The 27,243-nt window shown below is 41.1% G+C and overlaps 1 protein-coding gene across 4 annotated transcripts in view; it reads right to left on the bottom strand.

Annotated features, from left to right (window-relative positions):
* PLA2G6 (phospholipase A2 group VI) overlaps nt 1–27,243 on the bottom strand; it is a 256,973-nt gene that overhangs the window by 38,101 nt on the left and 191,629 nt on the right. For 3 of the 4 annotated variants that reach the window (XM_073592601.1, XM_073592599.1, XM_073592598.1), the window contains 5 exons: nt 16,823–16,959; nt 9,698–9,852; nt 9,213–9,380; nt 7,512–7,585; nt 428–598 (listed from right to left, as the gene is read on the bottom strand). In XM_073592601.1, the coding sequence (XP_073448702.1) occupies nt 454–598; nt 7,512–7,585; nt 9,213–9,380; nt 9,698–9,852; nt 16,823–16,959 (679 nt within the window). In that variant the 3' untranslated portion in view covers nt 428–453. Of the gene's footprint in view, nt 1–427; nt 599–866; nt 939–7,511; nt 7,586–9,212; nt 9,381–9,697; nt 9,853–16,822; nt 16,960–27,243 lie in introns of those variants that run through there. The other variant, XM_073592600.1, reaches the window with a different exon arrangement.

Genomic DNA, 27,243 nt, shown 5'->3' with positions numbered 1-27,243 from the left:
GTTAGCATGCTTCACTTTGTCAGACAGCTTCTATTTATGTGAATTCTTGATTCAACAGGTCTGTCAGTAATCAGGCCTGGGTGTGGCAAGTGAAATTTAACTCAGCTTTTCAAAAAATTGTGGTTAATCACAGTTCATTCATGATTCAGCATGGGAGGGGGCAATTACTTTTTCACATAGGGCCAGGCAGGTTTGAACAGCTTTTTTCCCTTAATAAATGAAATAATTATTTTAACAACTGCATCTTGGATTTACTCGAATTATCTTTGTGTAATATTACAATTTGTTTGATGATCTGAATCATTTAAGTGTGAGAAATATGCAAAAAAAAAAAAAAAAAAAATCAGGAAGGGGTAAATACTTTTTCACAGCAATGACTCTTAATTTTTACAAATGACTAAACTACTTTGCTGTGCCCTACACATACCTTCATAGTGTTTCCAAATGTAGTAGTCAAGGTTCAAGTAATAGTCTGACCAGTTTCTGAATTTCTTCCCTCTGCTGGTAGATATAGATTTGTGTATCCCACAGCATATTAACTAACACTGCATCACTAACTTCATCCAGCATCACATCTGTTTGCAGCTGTGGGCTTAATCTGTATTGGAAAAAATGAAATTAAGAAAATAGCGTTGCTGTAATTGTTAAGTAGACATATATCTAGATAAACACTGCTAGCTGTGTGGGTAGGAAAATCAGTTTACATGCTGATTTAAGTTTCCCTGGAGAATTATGCTTTTATATGATTTATGACTAATGTACTTTTCATTTTAATCTTAAAAAGTATATCAGAACCCAGAAACTGTAAATATTACATCTTAAATATTGTGGCAGCATTAGTTTTATTTTCTATGGCTTATTTTTACCTGGTAATCCTGTGAATACATTTGCTGTCTTAGACCCCTTTCACACTGAGGCGTTTTTCAGGCGCTACAGCGCTAAAAAAAGCGGAGAAAAAAGTTTAACCCTGCGCTTACCCAAAACATCAGCAGCTCACACAACAAATAAGGATTTTGTCTAAAGTTATAAGTGCACAAACAAGTGTAGCGCTAGAGATTTTACAAGCTTATGATATAACTTATATATAAGAATATGAAAAGAAAAGTCTATGTCAGTCCACAATGTGCAAAAATACAGTCTCTGGTGCTCTTCAGATGTCCCTTCAGATACAGAAGACTGTTGTTAATCCAAAGGGTATATAGAATTCCTTAGTCACCACGTGGATCACACATGCAAAAAATTAGGTGTGATGGACCCTCCACACAGAAAGAGTGAAGGCTTACCAGAGGAATTGAACTCATAAGAACATACGTTCAATGAGTCAATCTAGTTTGTATCACCAACAGGCAATAAAAGGAAGGACCTCCCAACTGGATGGCAGCAAAACTCCAAACGTATCCAGAGCCGTGAGGGAACTTTCTTTATAATGGATGGCAAACCTTCCCATGGATCATCTCAGAAGAATAGCCCATATGAAATAAAGAAGGGGGGCCACATAGCATAATACCGTTTTGTAAAACGAATTTATTAAAATAAGTAAACAACTTACATTTCTGTAGTAAAAAAAAGCGCTTCAAGTAAAATTATGGCAGGCACTGGAGTCTTCCGACGCGTTTCGTCTTATAAGACTTCATCTGGGGTACTCACCCACTGCTGCCATACCCCTTAATATAGATACCTTAGCCCCCTTAATGAGGATCCAGCTCGTATCTAAAATTAACAAGCACTTCCGGGTTTGGCCAAAATGGCGGACCCGCGTGCGTTCCAAGCCTCAATATGGTGTGTCTGTGTGCGTTCCAACGTCATGCCAAATATTATCCCAATATTCTCATAAATATAATGGGATCATGAATATAAACCACTTCCTCAAGAAAAAATCTGCCAGTAAACTTGAACTAATGGGGTTACTATATCTCTGGTAATGAAATTTGTATTCCGAGATGGGGAGAGCGAGTGACCGGACATGCGTCACCTCGTCTAGTGAGGCGAACGCACATTACTTCCCTTCTCGTGGACCGCTAAAGGTAAACAGCGGCTCAAGCCTCGTTACGGCAATCGGCAACGCAGTGACGTCAGTTACGCTCTATACTGACGACACGGCAAGGCGATCAACTGTGCGCAGTAACGTTAGCTAGGATCTGCGCAACCAAAGGATAGATGTAAAATTTAAATAAAATAGGTGAATGTATATAATTAAGATGACATAAGAAATAGTGTATCGATGTCAATTGTCACTCAGTGTATCCATTAAATAGTGATATCGTGATGGTAAAATGGGAAACAAAAAGAAGGAATAGAGGGAAGAGAAATAAAAGTGAATGGAATGACGTGCTGTGATAGTGAAGCCTAAATGGAATTAAAAATTAAAAGAATGGGAATGTGAAAGAAAGAAAAGAGGGAAGATGTAAATATGCAGAAAATATAAAATAGGAATAAGAATGAGATAAATAAACATAAAAATAATAAGTGATGAAATAAAAAATAATAAAATTAAAAATAAATAGAAATATTGAATAAATAATAAAAAATAAAATAAAAATAAATATAAAAATTGAAATAAAAATAAAAATAAAATTAAAAATAAAATAAAATAAAAAATAAAAAATAAATATAAATATGAAGATAAATAAAAATAGACGTAAACAAAATAAAGAATAAATACAGATATTAAATCAAAATAAAATAAATATAAATATGGAAATAAAGATGAGGATAGAAAGAAGTGTATAAGAGAGAAAAATGAAACTAAAATGATAATGTGAAGAATATAGAATGATCATTTAAGAAGATGATGATAGACACCACCTTGGGGTGTATATATATTCCAATATAGACCAAAACGTTTTTAAATCAAAAATGGGAATAATGAATATTATTGATAAGATATCTTAAGGTGTACATATCATCAAATAAGGACATAGAAATCCAAATGCCATAATTGACTAACCTGTGTCATTAAGTAATGGAGTGTGACCTAAAAGGCTAGAAGGTGTAAGAGATCTTTGTGGTAAAAAAATCAGTGGGTCATGACCTGAAAGGCCAGAGGGTGTGAGAGATCTTTGCAGTGAAAATATCGGTGGGTCATTCGATATATGAAAAAAAATTTTTACACAAAGGAAAATAGCCTCATATAGATCCGAGATAGATTCTCAAAAAAGTTCCACAGAGTTATGCATATACCAACATATACAACATACATTTTTGCTGTAGGTATATAATCTAAGAGTCATTAATAAATGCATTTATATCAAGTTCCATATTCATACCACGTGGAGAGAGGGACTGTAGCTCATGTATCCAGAATGTTTCTAGACGGGAAACACCCCTGGTCATAGCGCCCCCTCTCCAGGGTGGGATGTATTGGTCAATGACTAGAAATTGTGAACCTAGTGGGTTACCATTATGGAATTCCTTAAAATGTCTGGGTACGCTATGTTTCGACTTCCTCCCTTTGATGAGGGCAATATGTTCGCCTACTCTTCTGGTGAAAGTTCTCATTGTGCGGCCAACGTATTGTTGGCCGCATGGACATGTAATTAAATAAACCACATGTCTGGAGTTACATGTGCAGAAAGGCTTGATGGTATACCTTTTTCCTGTGACCGTAGATGTAAATTCTGTTAGTTTACGTCCCGTTAGTGTATTGTGTTGGCATACAACACATTTTCTACATGGAAAGAAGCCAGTCCAGTTATGAAAAAATGAAGGCCGCACTGGAGGGTTAGTGACATTAGGTGCTACTAGGCCACGTAGGGATGGTGCTCCTTTAAAAATTAGTTTAGCTTGTTCAGGTAGCATTTTACCTAGAATGTTGTCTTGCTTCAAGACCCCCCAATGTTTTTTCATGATATTCCTAATTTGTTTATGTTGCACTGAGTATGAGGTTAACATTGCCCACTTGAATGTGGAATCCGCTTCTCTTTCGGGTTTCACCTCAAAAAGGGAATCTCTGTCCATATTAATGACTCTCCGAAGGTCTAATTCTAGAGTGGTACCGTCATATCCCTTGTCGAGAAAGCGTTGTTTCAAGACATTCGCTTGTTCTATAAACACATCTAGATTTGTGCAGTTCCTCCGGAGACGCAAGAACTGACTCCGGGGGACTGCATTAAGCCAAGATCTGTGATGACAGCTATCCCTAGGGATAAAGCTGTTTCGATCTGTTGGCTTAAAATAAGTATTAAATTCAAAACGTTTATTGACAATCCTAATTTCTAAGTCAAGGAAGTGGATCTCATTTTCGCTAGCTTTGTATGTTAAAGGAGATACCTCTATCATTTGTATTAAGATACTCGAAAAATTGTTTCAATGATTCTGGAGTGCCACTCCATAGGAGGAGGATGTCGTCTATATATCTAGCCCACAGAACCAATGAAGTAGTTCCGTGGGTATAGACGACATCCTCCTCCCACTTGGCCATGAAGAGGTTCGCAAGACTCGGAGCGAATTTTGCTCCCATGGCCACTCCACGTTGTTGTAGATAGTAACGCTGATCGAACCAGAAGTAGTTGTGTTTGGTTGCGAATTCAAGCAGTTCTATCAAAAAATCGCATTGAAAAGATGCCAGAGATTGTTCCCCATAAAGGAAATGTCTGACAGCCTCTATGCCTCTCTCATGTGGTATGCACGTGTATAACGAGGCCACATCCGCTGTGGCCATGATATACCCTTCCTGTAGTTGAATCCCTTCCAGACGTTTAATCGTGGAACTAGTATCTTTCAAAAAATAGGGTGTTTTTGTAACAATAGGCTGCAAATAAAAGTCAATATATTTGCCTATTCTTGAGGTAATGGAATTAATACCACTCACGATGGGCCTCCCTGGGGGGCACACCGGATTTTTGTGGATTTTAGGCAAATAGTATATAGTGGGGATTCTTGGCACAGAGGGTATCAGGAATGCTTTTTCTTTTTTATTTAAGATCTTAGAATCATATCCTTTAGTTATAAGAGTCTGTAGCTGTTTTTTATAAATGCTAGTGGGATTGCTGGAGAGTTCCATATAAGTATCAGGTTCTCTCAGTATCCGATACATCTCCTCATCATACTGGTTCTTATCAAGTACAACTATTCCTCCTCCCTTGTCTGCTGGGCGGACAACTAAATTTTTTCGTGCACACAAGGATTGTAATCCTTCTTTCGACAATGGTGAATGTCGAATATGCTTTTCTGGCAATCTTGCAAGATCATCAAGAACGAGATCTCTAAAGATTTTTACTGCAGGAGTGATGGGGACAGGGGGGACGAATAGGGAAGGATTAGATAGTCCCGAGTGTACAGTTCCTGAAGTAGCTGCTGGGTAATCTGTCCGTGTTGGATTAGAAATCAAGTACCTTTGGATATTAATTTTGCGTATATACTTGTGGACGTCGATGAACGTATGGAATTTATTTAATTTCTTAGGGGGGGCGTATTTGAGACCTTTATCAAGCACTGATATTTCGGCGTGGGTAAGTGTTTGAGTACTCAAATTAAATACCCCTTGCCCCACTAGACTCTTTTTCTCTTTTCTTCTCTGTAGAGAATATTGGGATAATATTTGGCATGACGTTGGAATGCACACAGACACACCATATTGAGGTTTGGAACGCACGCGGGTCCACCATTTTGGCCAAACCCGGAAGTGCTTGTTAATTTTAGATATGAGCTGGATCCTCATTAAGGGGGCTAAGGTATCTATATTAAGGGGTATGGCAGCAGTGGGTGAGTACCCCAGATGAAGTCTTATAAGACGAAACGCGTCGGGAGACTCCACTGCCTGCCATAATTTTACTTGAAGCGCTTTTTTTACTACAGAAATGTAAGTTGTTTACTTATCTTAATAAATTAGTTTTACAAAACAGTATTATGCTATGTGGCCCCCCTTCTTTATTTCATATGGGCTATTCTTCTGAGATGATCCATGGGAAGGTTTGCCATACATTATAAAGAAAGTTCCCTCACGGCTCTGGATACGTTTGGAGTTTTGCTGCCATCCAGTTGGGAGGTCCTTCCTTTTATTGACTGTTGGTGATACAAACTAGATTGACTCATTGAACGTATGTTCTTATGAGTTCAATTCCTCTGGTAAGCCTTCACTCTTTCTGTGTGGAGGGTCCATCACACCTAATTTTTTGCATGTGTTATCCACGTGGTGACTAAGGAATTCTATATACCCTTTGGATTAACAACAGTCTTCTGTATCTGAAGGGACATCTGAAGAGCACCAGAGACTGTATTTTTGCACATTGTGGACTGACATAGACTTTTCTTTTCATATTCTTATATATAAGTTATATCATAAGCTTGTAAAATCTCTAGCGCTACACTTGTTAGCGCTAAAAAAAGTGCCTGTAAAGTGCCTGAAAAAAGCCTTAGCTGCAAACCCAGTGTGAAAGCTCAAGTGCTTTCACACTGGGGCACTGCGCTGGCAGGGCGTCAAAAAAGTCCTGCCAGCAGCTTTGCAGCAGTGTATACACCGCTCCTCCCCATTGAAAACAATGGGGCAGCGCTGCTATACCGATTTAACCCCTTATCGGCCACTAGTGTTAAAACCGCCCCGCTAGCGGCCGAATAGCGCTGCTAAAACGACGGTAAAGCGACGCTAAAAATAGCGCCTCTTTACTGCTGATGCCCCGGGCAGGTCAGTGTGAAAGGGGTCTTAATGTGGCTACCCTCACTCACTTCACTATGCAGAGTATGGATTGTCTCACAGGATAGACTTTAAAAGGGAATTCAAGGTTTCCTGGAAATAATGTGTTTGGGTCAGCTTGGACCAAATGAATGTGTAATATAAATTAGTAGCTTGTGCTACATACAGTAAGTGATGCTGCGTTCTGGCAGCAGTCCAATAGACTTTCCCTCTACAACCTCTTGCACACTGCAGCTTAAAAATGCTCAGTACAGCTTATTTTTTTAATGAGCTAAAATACAGCCCATTAATTGTAATGTGCCTTTGCACACAGGAGTATAAAACAAGCGCTGTGTATTCTTCAGTTAAAAAAAAAATTGAAACATCTGCATTTTTGGTCAGTAATTTACACAAATGCACACAGATTTGCCCTTTGACATTGTCACTTCAGGAGCTTTGTCGCATGAGCGAAAATGTGCGCGAATTTGCGCGAAAATTGCGCAAATGCATATGTGTGAAAATACATTAAAAAAAAAAAAATCTGAAAAAGCAGATACACAAAACAGGAGTATCATGTGCAAGCGGCATTTTACTGAATGTACAGAGAGTTGCCCTTACCATATCCCTACCATTTAGAAAAGCCTTGCATTTTTATCAATGAACTGTGACTGGCCAAGCTGGAGAGGAAGGCAGATGACATCACGATCTTCACCTCAGTGAATCAGAAGCAGCCTTGTATTCACTGAAAATTTACAAGGCTACTCCTTAATATCATAAATGCGGTTAAGCCAACTCTTTCTGTATCCAGGAGTAAAAGAGTATATCATACTGCTCAGAAAGGAGTCAATCCAAAAGCTGAGTAATGTTTTAAAGAGCAATACACAGCCTACGGGATGCTCACCTGAAATAATGAGCATCTATCATTTCACACCACGCTCGGGCTCTATTCACAGCTGGACCATCTGAATCTGTACACTGGTAAAACAACAGGAAACAAATTGGTTGTTGATGCTACAGAGATGTCTAGACTAGAGCAAAGGATTTTTTCTTAACATTGCTCTCATTTTGGTATAACATGTTTAGTTTCCATATATCTAAAAAGCACAAGATGCCCAACACACGGGCTGCACACTGAGCCCCAGTGGCTACACCCTTACAAGAGCACTGGTGTCCCCAAAAAGGAGAGAACACTTGTTTTAATAACTTAAAATCATTATAACAATCACAACATTACAAAAAATAAGCTATTGTGTAGCCCTCTGGGCACATGAAGGTATGTATTTAAAGAATAAGTTCACCTTTTGGAACATGTTACACGTTCCACCTGTATTTAGGGTGGAAGATATAACATGTTCCAGTAGCTGCAGCCTCACCCCCCCCCCCGCCAGTGACAGCAAGCGGGGAACTTATCCTGCTGTCTGCCCACACGGAACGCATCATTCATTCACAGTTTCCTCTGAGTGACTTGAACTACAAATGCTGTCAGCCTTTGTGGCTGACGTCTTTTAGTTCTAAATGGACTGCGAGGTCGCTGATGAGTGGCCTAGTAGTTCATTCACAAGCCCTGCTTGTAAACAGCCAGCCTGTATGCAGGTATAGGCTGAAAGATGCAGGGCTTGTTTGCAGGAGTCTGGCATTCCACCCCTGATCAAGGGTGCAATGCTGTCAAGGCTCCTTAGGGAAAAAATAATAAATGCACATTTTTTTCCCCTACAAAAATCCGTGCCTTTATTATTTTTTTCCCAAAAAGTGAACTTATCCTTTAAGGCCACCTATATTAATCAAATTTGCCACCACTGTCTCACAGAAACAGAAGTGCTGGAGTATAGGCACCTTGTATTGCCTGCAAGTATCTTTGTTAATCAATTATTGTGCAACTTTGGAGCCCCTTGGATCCTTGGCTGAGGCTCTGAACAGAGCCTAAAAGTGATTCTAAAGGAATGGGAAAAAAATATTAAACATGTCATACATATCTGCTCTTTGCAATGGTTTTGCACAGAGCAGCCCCAATCCTCCACTAGCGCCCCTGGCTCCTCCCCCTTCTGAGTGCTAATGAGTCAATTGACACACAGAGTGCTGCTGGGTCCTGCCCCTGCTTTCTCTTCCTGTGATTGACAGCAGCAGGAGCCAATGGCTGTGGGGGGGAGGGGGAGCTGCACACAGAAGGTTTTTTTACCTTAATGCAGAGAATGAATTAAGGTAAAAAAACTACTACCTTTAGAACCACTTTACCTTTTCTCCAAGCCATAATTAAAGCCTACACCCTCTTGGAACTAATCCCTTGGATAAGTCAATGCTCTGTGTATGGCCTGGGCTTAAGACTCAAATGGCTCAAAAAGGGGGTGTTTTAGCACGATTATCTTTTGCGCTTATCCTTATAGACTAAGGCAGTTTCACTTTATGAAGAAATCAAGAAAATCCAGTAAACCACAGTAACCAAACAGATACCATACTACATTTGTCTGACTACAATAACTAATCTGATTAGTTGCATTGGTTAAACTGTGAATATTTAGTATACCCGAATGCATAACATAATAATCATTTTTTTGAAGAGTATAGATCAAATGCAACAGGAAGGCACTGCTTAAATGATACATACACAATCCACCACCATCTTGCCTAGTTCTCTTGCTCCGACCACAGTCTTCATTACCTCCCATGGGTTAGACGGTCTGAACACATCAACAGTGCCAACCTGAATTTGGGGGGGCTTTCCAGTTCCCAATGAAACCACCACACTTAATTTCTTAACCTGTTCACTTTGACCCTGCAAAGAAGAAAGGAAAGATAGGAAATTTTACTTGAAATTGTAAACAATCTTTTAGAAGGCTATAAGGTGGAAGGATTTCCCTTCTGTAGCATGTCCTGAATGCAAAACCAAGAAGCCACATACAATATAGTAAACATGATTCATTTATCTTACACCACAAAACTAGACATACTTCTCAATAGGCAAAACAAGCCAGACTGGATACAATTAGCATGTCACAATGCTTGATGCGGTAAGCCATGTGACTAAAACTCTGAATGAAGTCTTTGTCTATATTTAGTTGTTACTCCAATCTAGTAGAAAGACATTCTCACCTGACGCTTCTTGCACGTGTTGTAGTCATGGATCTCTGCCATGGCATCTAGGGTGGGATTATTTGAAAGCAGCCCACCATCCAGGAAACGACCCATAGGGCGGAAATATGTGGGAGCGGCACCACTGGAACGAGCTGCGCGCCACACCAGTTGCTCTGCATGCAGAATAGCAAAGGAAGAAGGAAAGATAACAAGGTATACAAAAAAGAGAGTGAAATAAATGAATGAAGAGAGAGACAGCCATAGTATCATCAATATATTGGCTATTTGAATATATATCAAATTAGGAAATAATTGCACTGCAAAATAATAATCTATATAAAATGTCTTACAACTGGAAGCTAGTGGCATTGGACTGACCTTGGCAAGTCTAGATCTAAAGCGCTCTAGAAAACAATCCATCTATAGCCTATGGCCAAGCAGGGTAACAGTTGAGTGTAGCTAGCGGGACACTTTAGTCATACCTTCCCAGGACAAATCTAAGCTTTCACCTCCCTCAACATCTTCACCTGCAGGTGGTAAGTAAAAATATTGATGCAAAGCACAAAAGGTCTTCACGGAATGATTTAATGATCAATCATGAACTTTAATACACATTCGTATTTCTTCGCTTTTCACAGCTTTTCAAGTTAAAGCGTATCCAAACCCAAACAAAGGAGAATATATTGCAGCTCACCAGTTCTTAAATGATGTGGCTGCATTAGGTTTATTTGTTGAGCTTTGTGCCTTTATTTTCACCTAATAATCCTGTGAATAATACGCTTCCTGGGTGGCTAGATTCACATCTCCAGTTTTACCACACAGGCTGGAATTAAAACATGTCTGTTTTTAATCATTTTAATTACATGGGGTGATGGGATTAGTAGTTTACACAAGATAGATAAGATTGTTTTTCCTTCCAGTCCTTCTCACAAGACATGACAAGGATACTGCATTTATGGAAAGATCAACAGGCATTTTCTGTACTTGCTTAAAATGTTCTTTAGCCTGATGAATGAAAAATGGGATTTTTGGTTTACCTTTAAATTCCTTTTCTTGGAGTACATCACAGGACACTGGACATCTTCATATGCATTATGATAGGGTTAACTGCCACCTTCAGGTGATAGGACACTGGCAAAATACAGCAAAAAAAAAAGGAATCAAAAACCCCTCCCAGCTCAGCACAGCTTTACTTTTCTAGCAAGCCTTAACAAAATAGGGGTGGGATACTCGTGTCCTGTGATGCACTGTGATGTACTCCAAGAAAAGGATTTTGCAGACATCAAAGGACTCAGGGCATTTTCATAGCCATTACGATAGGAAAGTCCCAAAGCACCGAATATGAGGAGAGGGCAACACAGCAACAAGCCAACAGGCTCCACAAAACAGATGAGATCCTCATGCAGCCGCATGTAAGACCCTCTGACCAAAGGTCATGTCCACAGAGCCCCGAACATCCACCTGGTAGAACTTGGTCCTTGGTTCACAATTTTACTAAGTAGCAGCATTAAAAACTTGAGCTAATGAAGCCCCATGTTGGATAGCCCAGATTCCCGGTGAAATGAGCCATTACAGAAAATGGCAGAACCTGCGTTTAGGACTGTTAGCCTGAGAAATAAGCCCACGGATCCTTCTAAAAATGGTAGATTTGGAAGCTGCATGACCCTTCCACGAGCCTTCAGGAAGCACAAAAACAGAATCAGCAGCTGTTGACTTCAGGTAAACCTTAAAAGAAGTTCACCATTGGGAACATGGTACATGTTCCACCCGTTTTTAGGGTAGAACATGTAACATGTTCCCACTGTTGCAGCCGCTCCCCTCTCTCCCTGTGACAGCAGTACGGGGAGAAGTTCCCTGTACTAGTAGTAACTTTTTGAAAAGACTGTGGCCGTGCGGGGCTCCACCCACACAGCTGCTGTATTCATTAACCGAGTTCTGTAAATGGATGAACTACAAGTACAACATTATTTGCTGATGTCAGCTTGTAGTTCATTGAGTCTTCCTGTCAGTGTGAAACTGCCTGCCTGTACATCGTGACAGCTCACACTGACAGTCTGCAGAAGACCTGCATGGCATTAGCAATATCAGCGCTGATTGCTGGCACAATGCTTTCCAGGCTCCTATAAAAAAAAAAAAATTGCGAATGCATATTTTTTTACGTGTAAAAAAACGGGTATTTCTTTTTTCAAAAGTGAACTTATCCTTTTAACTGCATAAGCCACATCCAAAGTATGAAGAGGTTTTTCCCAGGTATCAGAGGTTTAGGACAGAAGGAAGATCACACGATATCCTAGTTAAAGCGGCGGTACGCCCACAGCTGCAAAAATTAAAATCCAACAGCTACACATACTGCAGCTGCTGACTTTTAATAATAGGACACTTACCTGTCCTGGAGTCCAGCAATGTCGCCACCGCAGCTGATGTTTCCATCAGCTGTCGGGTGCTGCCACCGCCATAGCCAGAATCTTCATCCGGTGTTACCCACCTCTTACAGAGCAGCTGGAACACCTACAGGTGAAGAGCCCTTCCTCCCAGATATAGTCAGTAAAGGCTGAGGAAGATTGTCTGCCAATTCTCCATGCCAGGAATGTGTACCGTGGACATGACCTTTAGCCCAAGACAAAATGGAAGCCGACTCATGAGCAGCGTGACTTCTGGTCCCCCCTGGTGATTGGTGAACACTGTGGCATTCTCTGGAAACCTCCCAAGTGTGCCAAACAAAGCAAGTCAAATTTTCCCCAGTTTCAGGAGTGGATAGGCAGTAAATAAGTTCCCTGAACCAAGAGGTTTTCCTGGACTCCACTCCAGCCTACTAGGCTGGCATCTGTCACAAAAACCTTGGACAGAGGCAGTAACATTTTTCCCCCTCTCCAGGATCAGCGTGGAAATCCACTAATCCAGAGACCGGTTTGTCTTGGCATGAAGGGGCATCAGGGAATCCAGCCACTGTGTTTTACTGCCCATTTACCAAAATGTTCTGCTGAAGGGCCTTTGACTGAAACTGGGCAAAAGGTACCGCCTCGGAGGAAGCAACCATCTTCCCCAGAACCATCACCCACAACCAGAATATCCTGGGTACGCAGCAGACCAGAGACTGGAGTCAAAACCTTGGCATACAGACTGAATAGCAGAGCTACAAATTGAAAGTGTCAGTTATCCACCGCAAAATGCAGGAACCGTTGGTGTGGTTGGAAAATTGGGATATGCAGAGACTGCTAGAATTTCCCCAGATGAAGAGAGGTGAGGTCAGACCGATTTTATGTGAAACTTTTGCACTCAGAACTTGAGTCCTTTAGATCCAAAATGGGACGAACATCCTAATTTGGCTTGGAAACTGTGAAAAGATTTGCACAAAAACCAGAGATGCTCCGAAATTTCGGGGAAAAATTGTGTTATTGGCATTTTGTCGATAAGAGAAAAAGGTGCCCATAATGGCACCGAAAACACATGCGGTTTTACCACGATTTTGAAGCTATCTTATTATGCTTATGGTGTGTTTCATAGGTCAAGTCACTCAAAAACCGCATCAAAAACATAACACGGGTGCGTTATTGATGCGTTCTTGCTGCGTTTTCAACGCATTTTAACGAGGAGGTGCAGTTTTTTTAACTGACCAAAAATGCAACAAGCAGTATTTTTAACACCACAATGTAAGCACAACAGACCAGTGTGAAGACATACATAAAATTTAAAGGGAGATATTTTTCTTGAACTAAAGCTGCCAATAATGGCCTACAATAAATTCATATTCATTTAAATTAATGATATTTAAAAAGTCAAATATAATACAACTATATATAAAAATATATATTTTTTTTAAAAACTGTCAATTTCAGTTTTCGGCCAAGTGCATCCTGCATTTTCAGTTTCGGTACCAAAATTTCCATTTCCATTTCACCTCTAAAAGAAACAGTGAAACATTTCTCTCTCTGGGAGAGCAAGCGATTATTTGTTGATAATTACATGGTTGATAAGGTTGAATAAAGACATTCCATCCAGTTCATCGTGTGTGTGTCTGTATGTATGTATGCATGTACGTATGTATAATTGCACAGGGTCCTGTGCCAAAAGCTATTATAGGTTGCCCCTGCATGTACATTGCTAGGCCCAGGTACCATTTGTGATGGCAGTAAGCAAATAGGCCAATCTCCTGTTCTCAATGGGAAAATTGAGAAAAAAAACAGCTAGAAAAAGTAAATGTGAGGACTGCACAAGCATGAACATCACCAAAGACACTAGCAAAAAACTGAAGCTGTGCTGAGCTGGGTGGAAATTCCTTTTTTAGCATAACCTTATTGTATTAAATATGAATATGCCCCTTTGTCCTGTCATTTATGATGGAGAAATAAATCGCCACCACACAAGGACTCATAAGCTGTAAAATATTTTTTTGTTCTTGGGTTTAGATATACTTTAAAAATTTGGTGCAAATGTGGGCTACCATTGCTCGTTTCCTTCTGAAAATGGAGCCCAAGGGGTGTATTTATTAGAAAAAAATATTACTGTGAAAAAGTATTTATTTTCAATGATCATCAGTTCTATCAAATGGTCATAATGTGCTTTTTTCACTCACTTTACGAATCACTCCATTCAGTATGAATTAATAACATTCAGCCTGGAGAGAAAATAGCCTAGTAACATTTGATCTTGCCCCCATTTGCACAGAACGCATGTACATATATAGTTTCACAGGACGAATAGCTCTTCACAATTTTTATAAGCGCATCCCCATGAAATTAAACAAATGCATCACCATGACAAGTACTCGTGCAAATGCTCCAAAACCTAGAAACCGATACCTTTGCAATGCGATTTGAGCCCATACAAATGAATGGGCTCAAACCGCACTGCAAAGAATCGCATGCGATTTAAACAGGAATAGTGTGATCATTGTCCGAACCCCATGCAGTTTGCCACATCGCTCCTGTGTGAACCCAGGCTTGTTATAGTGACTTTAGACAGGAAATGTGTTACTGTTTACCAGGTGAAAATAAAGAAAAAAAGGATAAGAAAGAAAACCACAACACAACTTTTAAAGTGATTGTAAAGCCTTTTTTGTTAGTTAAAATACCTCCCATACAGGCAGACAGTTACTGAAGTGCAGGAGTTATCAATGAACTACTAGAGCGCTCACCAGCACCTTTGCAGTTCATTGAGAAATACAAGCTGTCTGCCGCGACGGCCAATGATACTTGTAGTTCATTCATTCATAAAAACTGTGAATGGATTACACGGCTGTGTGGGCAGAGCCCTGTACAGCCACACCCTTTTCAAAAAGTGACAGTAGGCGCAAGCAGTAGATCTGTCGCCCCACTGTCACAGAGCAGGGACTGTTGGCGGTGAGAGGTGGGTGTATACATGTTACATCCTAAACATAGGTGTAACATGTAGCATGCTCCTAAAAGGGTGAACTTATCCTTTAAAGTGTTTGTAAAGGCAACATTTTTTTTTTTTAAACAAACATGTCATACTTGCCTGCTCTGTGCAGTGGTTTTGCACAGGGTAGTCCCCATCCTCCTCTTCTTGGGCCCCTCCCTACTGCTGAGTTCCCCCACAGCAAGCTGCTTGCTGTAGGGACATTGGTGCATGCTCACTCCTGAGCCGCCTCTGTGAGTCTATGTGACACACAGAGCATGGATCGGCCCCACCCTGGGAGAGCTTTTGTTCTCATGTACATTGCTGGTTCAGGACCAGGCTCGGATGAGTATAAGGGGGGGCCAGGAGGGAGCTGCAGACTGAAGGTTTTTTACCTTCATGCATGGAATGTATGAAGGTAATAAAAAACCTTCAGTCCTTAGAACCACTTTAAACTAAGCTACTTTGCTTATTATCAGTTATGATAATGAATGAATACTGTAAGCAGCTCAGCGCTTTTTATGTTCTCAAAAGTAATAAATACTAGCTAGGTAGATATAGATCGATATAAAGTGTCCAAACCATATAACAATTGAAATAACACTCCTTATCTGCAATAACAAAATATAAGTGCAAATAAAACTGTGCATATCATATAGAGTCCATTCTGAAACAATTCCTCATCTTCCAAGGACATGTCCTTGGAAATAACACAAAATTAGTTTGAGCCCAGGTTCACACTGAGCTGCGTGAATGAAGCAGCGCGATTTCAGCTGAACTCGCACAATTTCACTCCCGCATGTCAGTCACGATTTCGGCTGCGATTTCACAGACATCTGTGCGGGTTTCTGCACAGATGTCAATGGAAATCACACCCCTAAATCGCAAAAAGTAGTACAGAAGCGAAATGGGTGTGGCGCCGCAAGTGCGGCGTCGCACCGATTAGGACATGTCAAATCGCACCAATGTGAACCAAGGATCAAACAGTTTCCAAATGCTCCTCTGTGTCTTCCACCAATTTTATAAATATCTCACCACTGTGCACAGCCTAAGCACGCACTAGATGTTGTTGACCATTTAGCTCTAAGTTGGTCAAAATTTGTGTTTTAGCTGTATCCACTCTCGCTTTACTACTTTTTCTTCCTCCAATGTGCAGTTTTTCCTTTCAGGAGTAACTCCTTATTGTTCCTTTTTTTTTTTTTTGCAACTTAGCACTATGACTTGGCACTTTCCACTGGGATTCACATGCAATCCCATGTAAAGAGTAGTGAAGCACTGCATGAAGTAAAAAGGAAACTGACAGAATATAGCAGACCCACATTTAAAATATGCACAAACACATGTGCACACTGATGCAGGCTTTATTATCTACACTGTTCAGTATATGTTTTACTCTAAACCAGAATTCAGCTATATAATTAATAAGGTCAAAAACACACTGATATTTATCAAGTTCAGCCTCTCAACACTCTTCAGGCTTAGCAGTGGATCTCTTCTTAGAGGGTGTTTGACAGGCACCGGGGAGGCATTATGTTGCCCCCTCACTGCCCCTTTTAACCCTGTAAACCTGCATCACTGTACCACAAATCACATTCATTGTATCTGGTTGCAGGGCAGGTGTGGAGTGGCCCCAGTGGCCACATCTCCACCAGCCTTTGCTCAACCTCCTATTTTTTTTGCCTTCTGAGTGCAAGTGTAAACTAGTCCTTACAGTTTTGTTACAGAGGAAGGTGAAAATTTATTTTAATATAAAAAAAATTTTATGCAACAGACTTATTTTGCAATTACCTTCTGGCTTTGTCACAGAACGGAAAGAGGCAACACTCTTGAATGTTGGATCTCGGCCAGTTTCAGGTGGAACATAGTTTCGGAACAGATGCAACTCAGCTGGATGTCTGTCTGACATTGTACTAGTTACCATGACCCTGCAGAGAAACAAACGTCCAATTTAAGGGATCGTGTTAATGTACTGTGAATCTGAAAGCAAGGAAAAGCAGGGCATACTTGTATTCCCTGTTCCTGTATAGGGAATGGGGGAAGGCTGCTTTGCCCATTCATTCATTCAATGCAGTTGGGAAGTGTTCATTGGGCCCATCCACATCACTTACACTTAAGTGCGCTATGACCAGCAAGCTATACATAGGACAGGTCTGTTTTAATTCATGTGAACACATGTAGTGTTTCTATGACTCTGGTGCCCAACATGAGGGCTGCAGGCTTTGTGTAGCCTGACAGATCTTTCTGTGCAACCCACCGCATCCTGGGCAGGGTCCATCTACCTGTTGAGCACTTTGCAGAGTGGCAGCAGGATTGTGGGTATTGGGATATTTTGTTCCCACACCTGGCACTAAAATAATGCCAGTACAGTCAGGCAGACTGATCATCCAGCCTGATGTAATGAGGGAGAGCAGCGCTGGAGCATGTGACGTAAACATTGAATAAGGTTAAACAGACCTGCCACTGACAACCCATGTGGGGTGGGGGTTAACAGCATTAAAACAGACCATCAATGCGGGGGGGGGGGAACATCTACATCATCACTCAGGGACAATTTCTGCAAAAAAAATGGCTTGCCCTCACGGTCACCTAGTTGCCAGGGGCAACAGCCGCTTGCTCACGGCCCTGAGAAAGCTGCTGCACTACTTCTTTTAAGGCAGTCACTTGAGCCTGCATAACCTCTTGCTGGGTCGCTTGCTGGGCTGCCAACTGCGCCACCAACAGGCGAGTGTTTTCTTGCTGTACCTCCAGCTGGGTTGTTAAATGCTGATTAGCTTCCTCATGGCGAGTCTGTGCTTGTATATTAGCCAAGGACAGCTGTTTAATTAGCTCCTCCATTGCTTCAGCTTTCAGGGTTTGTGCGGCTTTAACCCAGGACATAAATCCACTGTACTGTCCCTTTAAATGTCAGTTTTAAGTCCAATACACAAAAAAAAAAAAAAAAAAAACAGCAAGAAAAATGCCTGTTACTCTGTCCTGCCCACATTCGAGCACCACTTGTGACGTTTGGGGGACCAGCTAGATCGCAGGACACAGGCTTTTCACTCAAAAGGAGATTTATTGAACTAAAATAGCTTTACAGCAGCAAAACAAAAGAAAAAGGTTTCAGTCTCACCGACTTGCAAAGTCCAGAACTGCTATTGCAGTTAAACAGTCCTTAGTTTCTGTTGTAGGTGCATTCCCCTAGCAAGAGGCTTCCAGGCAGGACACTGCTATTCACTGTTGCTGCACACCAAAAAACACCATCCACCATCCACATTCTCATCTACACTCCTCCACCCCCTCTCTAACTTCCTGTCTTGTTTTAAACCCACTTCCTCTGACAGGTGAGTTAACCCTTTTTTGTTCCCTTAAAGGGAGCACAGTCCAAACAGAGGGGAAACATAGCGTCCTTCCAGGACCCAGCCACGGCGTCCTGTACACATGTTTCAAATCTGTCCGACGGACTCGAGTCCGTTCGAAAAGTCCGCTCGTCTGTATGCTAGTCCCACGGACAAAAACCGACGCTAGGGCAGCTATTGGCTACTGGCTATGAACTTCCTTGTTTTAGTCCGGTCGTACGTCATCACGTACGAATCCGTCGGACTTTGGTTGATCGTGTGTAGGCAAGTCCATTCATTTGGAAAGTCCGTCATAAAGTCAGTTGAAAAGTCCGGACAAAGTCTGCCGTAAAGTCCAGTCGTGTGTACGCGGCATGAGCGTTTTATTTGATCCATTCTATTCATTACTTGGGAACACGGAACTGTTTGTGAGTGCCAATTAATCGCTTGCCGCCCGCCGCATGTAGATTTACATCGACAGAATGGCAGGGCTGCGCAAATGGGCGTACCTGTACGTCCCTTTGAATCTGCCCCTGTGCCATCGCGTGCGCGCACCCGCCGCGAGCTCCGTGATTAAGATCGTGGGTCCCGCCGACTCGATGTCCGCGGGGATACCCGCGATCGTCTCACGGAGAGGAAGAACAGGGAAATGCTATTGTAAACAAGCATTTCCCTGTTCTGCCTAGTGACACTGTCACTGATCACAGCTCCCTGTAATCAGGAGAGGTGATCAGTGTTGTGTCACACACAGCCGCTCCCCCCCCACAGTTAGAATCATTCCCTAGGACACACTTAACCCCTACAGCAACACCTAGTGTTAACCCCTTCACTGCCAGTCACATTTACACAGTAATCAATGCAATTTTAATCGCACTGATCACTGTATAAATGTGAATGGTCCCAAAAATGTGTCAAAATTGTCCAATGTGTCCGCCATAATGTCGCAGTCACGATAAAAATCGCTGATCGCCGCCATTACTAGTAAAAAAAAAAAATTAATAAAAATGCCATAAAACTATCCCCTATTTTGTAGACGCTATAACTGTTTGCGGGAAAAAAAGGACGTCAGTTTTGTTTGGGAGCCACGTCGTACGACTGCGCAATTGTCAGTTAAAGCGACGCAGTGCCGAATCGCAAAAAGTGCTCTGGTCTTTGGCCAGCCAAATGGTCTGGGGCTGAAGTGGTTAAACGCTATCATCCAGTGGATTGAGCTGAACAGTGTGTGAACTAACCTAATATGCTGTATGGGTATATTTGGTATAGGTGCAAACGGTAAACATATCTTAGGAGTGAGGGAAATTTCTTTGCCTATGATATGTTCAATCTTAGCCGCTGCTTGTAACCATATAGGATTCAAAATTTTACAATTCCAGAAGGTATGCAAGATGGTGCCTTCATCTGGGCATCCTCTGAAACAAGTGGGAGATACAGATGGATAAAATGAGTTTACTTTGGAGGGAGTTAGGTACCATCTGGAGTGTATTTTGATGGCTGTTTCTATTGCCGAGATTGAGCGAGTACATTTCAGTAAGTTTTGGATCATAGTGGTCCATTCTGGTAGTGTAAAAGATTGGTCCAAGTCAATGGTTTTGATTTTTCTAAAAGAGAAAATTCATGTACATCGGTAAATACGAGAGATCAGGCCTTTATCTCTTGGTGAGGAATTGCAGATTTGTTCAAATTGAGAGTAAGGGGTATGTAATGTTAGAGAGAAGTATTTTTGGTGGAATGTTTCAATTTGAGTATAGTGGGGTAATTCTGAAAGTGGGAGATTATATAGTTTGCATAAATCTGAAAAAGGGCGAAGTTTGTTATTTATGGATAGGGATTTCAGAATAGTAAGGTTGTATAATTTCCATACCCCGAATGTATTACTATTACTAAAGGCCGGAGGGAGGCGGGGGTCTCCTATAAAGTATGCTGGGGGGGGGGGGGGGGGGGGGGACATCAAATCAAATTTATCTTTGTAACAGTGCCATAACTGATATGAATGAGCCACCACCTTATTTAAGGGAAAGATCTCTCTAGGTTGAAATCGACTTGGACCATCATTTTCCTTGTAGATGGAATGGTAAAATTGGCTGTTCTTCAAAATGTAACCAGGTCACTTGATTTGAAGAAGCAAACCATTGAGCCAACTGTGTAAAACTTGCTGCTAGGTAATACCACCATAAGTTAGGAAGGCTCAAACCACCAATGGATTGAGATCTGTGCATAAGAGAGTAACCAAACCTTGTTTTTTTGTTGAGCCATATTAATTTGTTAATTTCTCTTTGTAGGGAATCTAGCATATTTTTTGGGACCATTATGGGTAGAGCTCTAAAGTGAAATAGTAGTTTAGGCAATATTTCCATTTTGATAGCAGTTATTCTCCCCAAAAAGGAGATGTGAAAGTTAGACCATGATTTTAGTAGTGTTTTAATATTTGTGAATAGTGGTGGATAGTTGGTTTGAAAAAGTTTTATATGATGGGGTAATGAGGATGCCCAAATATTTAAAAGAATGTGATGTCCAGGTGAAAGAGAAACTCTCCTGTAAAGGATGCTGTTAACAGTGGTGGAATATTTATAGGCATTGCAGTACATTTGGACAAATTAACCCCTAGGCCGGTGAGATCTTGGAATATTTCTAGTTGATAAGGTTAGGAAGGGAAATGAAAGGGTCTGAAAGGAATAGCAAGACGTTGTCGGCGTATAAGCTCAGTTTGACGTCTATTAGGCCTTTGTAATAGCCTTTAATATTGATATTATTACGTATGGCACATGCGAGGGGTTCGATGGCTAGGGCAAAAAGGAGAGGGGAAAGGGGGCACCCTTGTCTAGTACCTCTACCCAATGCAAAAAACTCAGAGTTTTCTCCAGGGAGTCTAATTCTAGTTTGAGGATTTTGATACAAGGCTCTAAGCCATGTATAAATTTGTTACAAAGACCGTATTTGGGGAGTAATAGTTCCAGGTATGTAAAGAGGGGGGAATTGTGGGACTTTATATGAGGCCAGGGCATCCGCCGTAGATAGCCTCCATCCCTATTGAATTAATAAAGGAAAGGAATTGGGACTTTATATGAAGCATGCGGCCAAATTGAACAATATGAGCAGAGAATGACTGGTGGGTGTACAGAGATAAAGATAATTAACCCAATCACATAGTGTTATGGCATGTACATAGTAGCATAACATGAAACAGTATCCTGATTATACCATTTATTGGATATAGCAATCATATAGTAACAAAAGTAACATAAGTAACATGAATGGCACATGACATTAACAACATAATAAAAAGAGAGGGCGGCCACCAGATATACATTTCTGTGCTCACGCATTTATAAAAAGTTCATAAAATAATTGGTAAAGGCCAATATAAAATAGTAGAATCATAAACATGTAGTAGAATATCACTCTTGGATAAAATTGGTATTATGGGCATCTCTATAGCTCGACGCGTTTCATGGATACCTCCAATCTTCAGGAGCAGATGCAATAATCTATAAATATAACATGAGATGAGTAGGTAAAACTGGCCGATTAAACAAAAGGGAAATTGCCACATAAAGGGGCTAGAGAGGCAGGGAGAGCAGAAGTATTGATGAATGGTAACGATGTTATGGATATGGCACCCATAGACAACTTACAGTTGAGCTGTGATGGCATGCGGCAGCGCAATGGGCCAGGACCCGCTGGGGAACAATCATCCTCCCGGGAGCTGAGGCGGCACAACCCATGGACAAGAATGGAGAAATAACGTGTGGGAGAGAGATAACTGAGGGGTTGCAGCCCAAAAACCTACAAAGTGAAGAGTGTAAGCATAAAATTAAATATAATTAAAATTAATAAGAGAAAGTATATACAAGAGAGGGGTGGTGCTGATGTATGTTAGAAAATAGGAGCTAAGCAGTGGGGGAGATCACATCGTAATCCATGATAGTATACCAGTAATAACTATAATATAGGTATTGTTACAAAGGTGGGGTGATCTCCTGATAGACATAAGTGATAAAATGTCAGATGGTGCTCCGTATTAGTGCAGTAGTGATAAAGAATGCACTAGCAACTTATCCAATAACCTAAGAATGTAAAAGTGTAAAGGGGATGTGTATAAAAGAGTGATTACCTGAATATAGCAAGAGTTCCCGTGTGGCCTAACTGGTGCTGCTGTAGCGGTGAACACCGCTCAACAAAGATCCAACTATTTCACATGGGGTGGGGTGTAAATATATAGTCCCAGGTGTCCAATGGGTGTCCGCCAACGTCACGCAGGACGGCTGACTGGGGGGAGGAGGCGTCCGTACCTAGGCGGAAAGGAACCGCCCGGCATAAGGCGCCAAAAATTCCCCCATCAAGAGCCGCCCAGATGGAAACAGCGGCGCGGCGTCATGACGTCATAACGACGTCACACACAGGACCCTGAATGCGTGGCGTCGATGCGCAGTAAGGACGTCCACCCGATCGCCCGCGTCAACTACGGCGGAGGGGTGTTAATGTCATGTGCCATTCATGTTACTTATGTTACTTTTGTTACTATATGATTGCTATATCCAATAAATGGTATAATCAGGATACTGTTTCATGTTATGCTACTATGTACATGCCATAACACTATGTGATTGGGTTAATTATCTTTATCTCTGTACACCCACAAGTCATTCTCTGCTCATATTGTTCAATTCGGCCGCATGCTTCATATAAAGTCCCAATTCCTTTCCTTTATTAATTCAATAGGGATGGAGGCTATCTACGGCGGATGCCCTGGCCTCATATAAAGTCCCACAATTCCCCCCTCTTTACATACATATATTAGGGATGGAAGCCTGCGTTCCCGACTACTATTTATACTTCCAATTCTTGGTATTGTCCATTATTAGTTTATTTATTATAATTAATACTTTATATCTCTCTTGTGTTCTCTGGCCAATAGTTTGTATTCTTGAGGGGTTTGGAGAGTGATTTTAAATATTTACTCTGCTATGTTCCCAGATAGATACACTCCTTCTTGATGTCTGTGGTTGTGCTGTGATAGTGGACTGGGCCGCTGGGCACTGCTTTGGGGGTTTTCCTTCCCGGGAGCTGCGATGCGCACTTGGGACCCTCCCCTTCCCCCTCCGCCGTAGTTGACGCGGGCGATCGGGTGGACGTCCTTACTGCGCATCGACGCCACGCATTCAGGGTCCTGTGTGTGACGTCGTTATAACGCCGCGCGCCGCTGTTTCCATCTGGGCGGCTCTTGATGGGGGAATTTTTGGCGCCTTATGCCGGGCGGTTCCTTTCCGCCTAGGTACGGACGCCTCCTCCCCCCAGTCAGCCGTCCTGCGTGACGTTGGCGGACACCCATTGGACACCTGGGACTATATATTTACACCCCACCCCATGTGAAATAGTTGGATCTTTGTTGAGCGGTGTTCACCGCTACAGCAGCACCAGTTAGGCCACACGGGAACTCTTGCTATATTCAGGTAATCACTCTTTTATACACATCCCCTTTACACTTTTACATTCTTAGGTTATTGGATAAGTTGCTAGTGCATTCTTTATCACTACTGCACTAATACGGAGCACCATCTGACATTTTATCACTTATGTCTATCAGGAGATCACCCCACCTTTGTAACAATACCTATATTATAGTTATTACTGGTATACCATCATGGATTACGATGTGATCTCCCCCACTGCTTAGCTCCTATTTTCTAACATACATCAGCACCACCCCTCTCTTGTATATACTTTCTCTTATTAATTTTAATTATATTTAATTTTATGCTTACACTCTTCACTTTGTAGGTTTTTGGGCTGCAACCCCTCAGTTATCTCTCTCCCACACGTTATTTCTCCATTCTTGTCCATGGGTTGTGCCGCCTCAGCTCCCGGGAGGATGATTGTTCCCCAGCGGGTCCTGGCCCATTGCGCTGCCGCATGCCATCACAGCTCAACTGTAAGTTGTCTATGGGTGCCATATCCATAACATCGTTACCATTCATCAATACTTCTGCTCTCCCTGCCTCTCTAGCCCCTTTATGTGGCAATTTCCCTTTTGTTAAATCGGCCAGTTTTACCTACTCATCTCATGTTATATTTATAGATTATTGCATCTGCTCCTGAAGATTGGAGGTATCCATGAAACGCGTCGAGCTATAGAGATGCCCATAATACCAATTTTATCCAAGAGTGATATTCTACTACATGTTTATGATTCTACTATTTTATATTGGCCTTTACCAATTATTTTATGAACTTATTATAAATGCGTGAGCACAGAAATGTATATCTGGTGGCCGCCCTCTCTTTTTATTATGTTGTTAATGTCATGTGCCATTCATGTTACTTATGTTACTTTTGTTACTATATGATTGCTATATCCAATAAATGGTATAATCAGGATACTGTTTCATGTTATGCTACTATGTACATGCCATAACACTATGTGATTGGGTTAATTATCTTTATCTCTGTACACCCACCAGTCATTCTCTGCTCATATTGTTCAATTCGGCCGCATGCTTCATATAAAGTCCCAATTCCTTTCCTTTAATAGTTCCAGGTATGACCAACTGACGCTATTCAAAGGCCTTGTGAATATCAAGGCTAAGAATAACTACTGGGTTTGCATGTAAGTTAGCGTCCTGTACTAGATTTGTGACCTTAAATTGTCTGTAATCTGTCTGCCTGGAATAAAACCTGTTTGGTCTGGGTGAATTAATGAAGTGATGACCGCAGCTATTCTGTCAGCCAGGAAATGGCTGAAAATTTTGAGGTAATTATTTATAACTGATATTGGGCGGTAATTCTGTGGAGAGGTGTGATCTTTATGGGGCTTGGGTAGAAGACATATGTTGTCTAGAAGCATTTCCTCTGGGAACTTACTGCCTTGTAAAATGTAATTGAATAATTTAGATAAATGGGGGGCCAGAATATGGGAGAATTTTTTTATAATAAAGGGTAGAATATCCATTTGGACCTGTGCTGTAGAAGTTTTTAGGGACTTAATAATCTCAGTCATTTCTATAGTGGTGCATGGAGCGTTCAGTTTTTCAATTTGTTGGGCGGACAGAGTAGGTAGCAAAATATCTCCAAGCCATTCTTGAGAAGAATGTTTTGGTGAAGAATGGGGAGCAGATAGCAAATTTTTATAGAAGTCCGAGAATATCTCTATAACTTCTTTAGGGTGAGAAACTAAATTCCCTTTGGAATCTGTGCACATGTGGGGGGTTTGTAGATTGTTTTAGCTTCCTAGCAAACATTGTAGAGGCAGAGTTGCTATATAATAAGAATTTTGCTTTGGACCATCTCAAAGTCTTTTCTGTGTCAGCAGACAATATGCCTAGGGTACATCTTTGTTGGATTTGATTATATAAGTCAGAAGAAGGGGATTGGAAATGTTTGTAATATAAATTGTCTAACTCTTTGGTTAGGGTATTAATATCCATTAATTTTGATTTTTTTTTGGCTGAGGTGGTATTAATTACTTACTAAATTTCTTTTGTTTTTGTTTTGTTTTCAGTCACCATCTACCCTATACCTAAACATGCCATGATTAAATATTGATGTATTGTTTATCAATTTCTTTATTAATAAATTAATATATATATATATATATATATATATATATATATATATATATATATATATATTTGTGTATGATAATTATTACTGATTTTTGGTGCCACCTGCCTTTTCAGCCCCCTCTTCACTGCCTGTGGTATGTACGGACACCCGGGGCACTCAGCGGTATGGTTTTTAATCAATACTGCAATCGCTGTGTGCCCTTACCATGGGGACCATCACGTGACTCACTCTCCCCAGGTCCACCTTTTGCCCTCGAGAACTAGGTGGGCTATTCCACCCTTCCCCCTTTTGCATCTCTGAGGATGATCTTCCTGTGCCTAATCCGGGCACCGGACTTTCCAAAATGGGCGCGGATCAGTGAACGCTCCCACGTCACTGCCGCCACTTTGCCGACCTTGATGCGTGCGCATGCGCGGTCCTCCTGTCCCGTTCGCAGCGTGACGGCGAGTCAGACGCCGTCACGCTGGAGAGGGATATAAAGCGGGGCTTTCCCCGCCACCCTCTGTCACTTCTCTCCTGACGTTAAGCTGATAACTCTGCGGTCCCCCTGGTGGACTACCCCGGGTTCCCTTGTGCATACCATGTCTCTTACAAGTAAGTTTTTTTACATTGTCCCTCTCATGAATCAGCTCCATGTTTTTGGTTACTTTTATTAAATATATTTGCACATCCCTTCTTAACCTTTCAGGTCTCCAGCCATAGGAAACATAGCGACTCCCTATGCCAGTTGACACGCAGGATCCATGCAGGGTCATTATTACATCTTGCTCAGTCGCGCTTGTTTTCCGCTGTTTGGAACCCTCCACTAAGAGACTATATTGCTTTTAACCATCCTCTGGATGTGATTTTGAAATCCTATTGATTCTAATCACCTGAGGTACTTGCAATTAATTATTTAATTAATTACTACTCACCATCCTTAGTCAGCTTTATTATGTGTATTCTCAGTAATACTGATCCCTTGATATTGACCATATGATGCCTTATGTATCTGATATTTTCTCTTTATCACAGAGTGTTTCATTTACTCCACACATTGCTATCCTTTATTACCCCTCTCCATGCCTTATCAGGAAGTCTGGGCTGAAGGGCATAATCTATTGGAGCACCATCTCGATTTCTAAATATACAGCCACAATTTTTAGGATATAGGTAAGATGGATAATTTGGGCTTTTTGGTTTATTTTTATATATATATATTTTTTTTCTTCAAGTGTGCCGATACATTATATACTGATATATACTGATATCTACACCATGTAATAATTCATACTCCAAAAAATGCTTTTCTTGTATATTTTGATGTATATTACTATACTAATCTAATGCAAC

Source organism: Aquarana catesbeiana, linkage group LG07 (genome assembly GCF_042186555.1).
Source record: "Aquarana catesbeiana isolate 2022-GZ linkage group LG07, ASM4218655v1, whole genome shotgun sequence".
NCBI lineage: Eukaryota > Metazoa > Chordata > Amphibia > Anura > Ranidae > Aquarana > Aquarana catesbeiana.
Note: the sequence above shows the minus strand (reverse complement) of the source record. Positions and strands in the feature narration are given on the sequence as shown.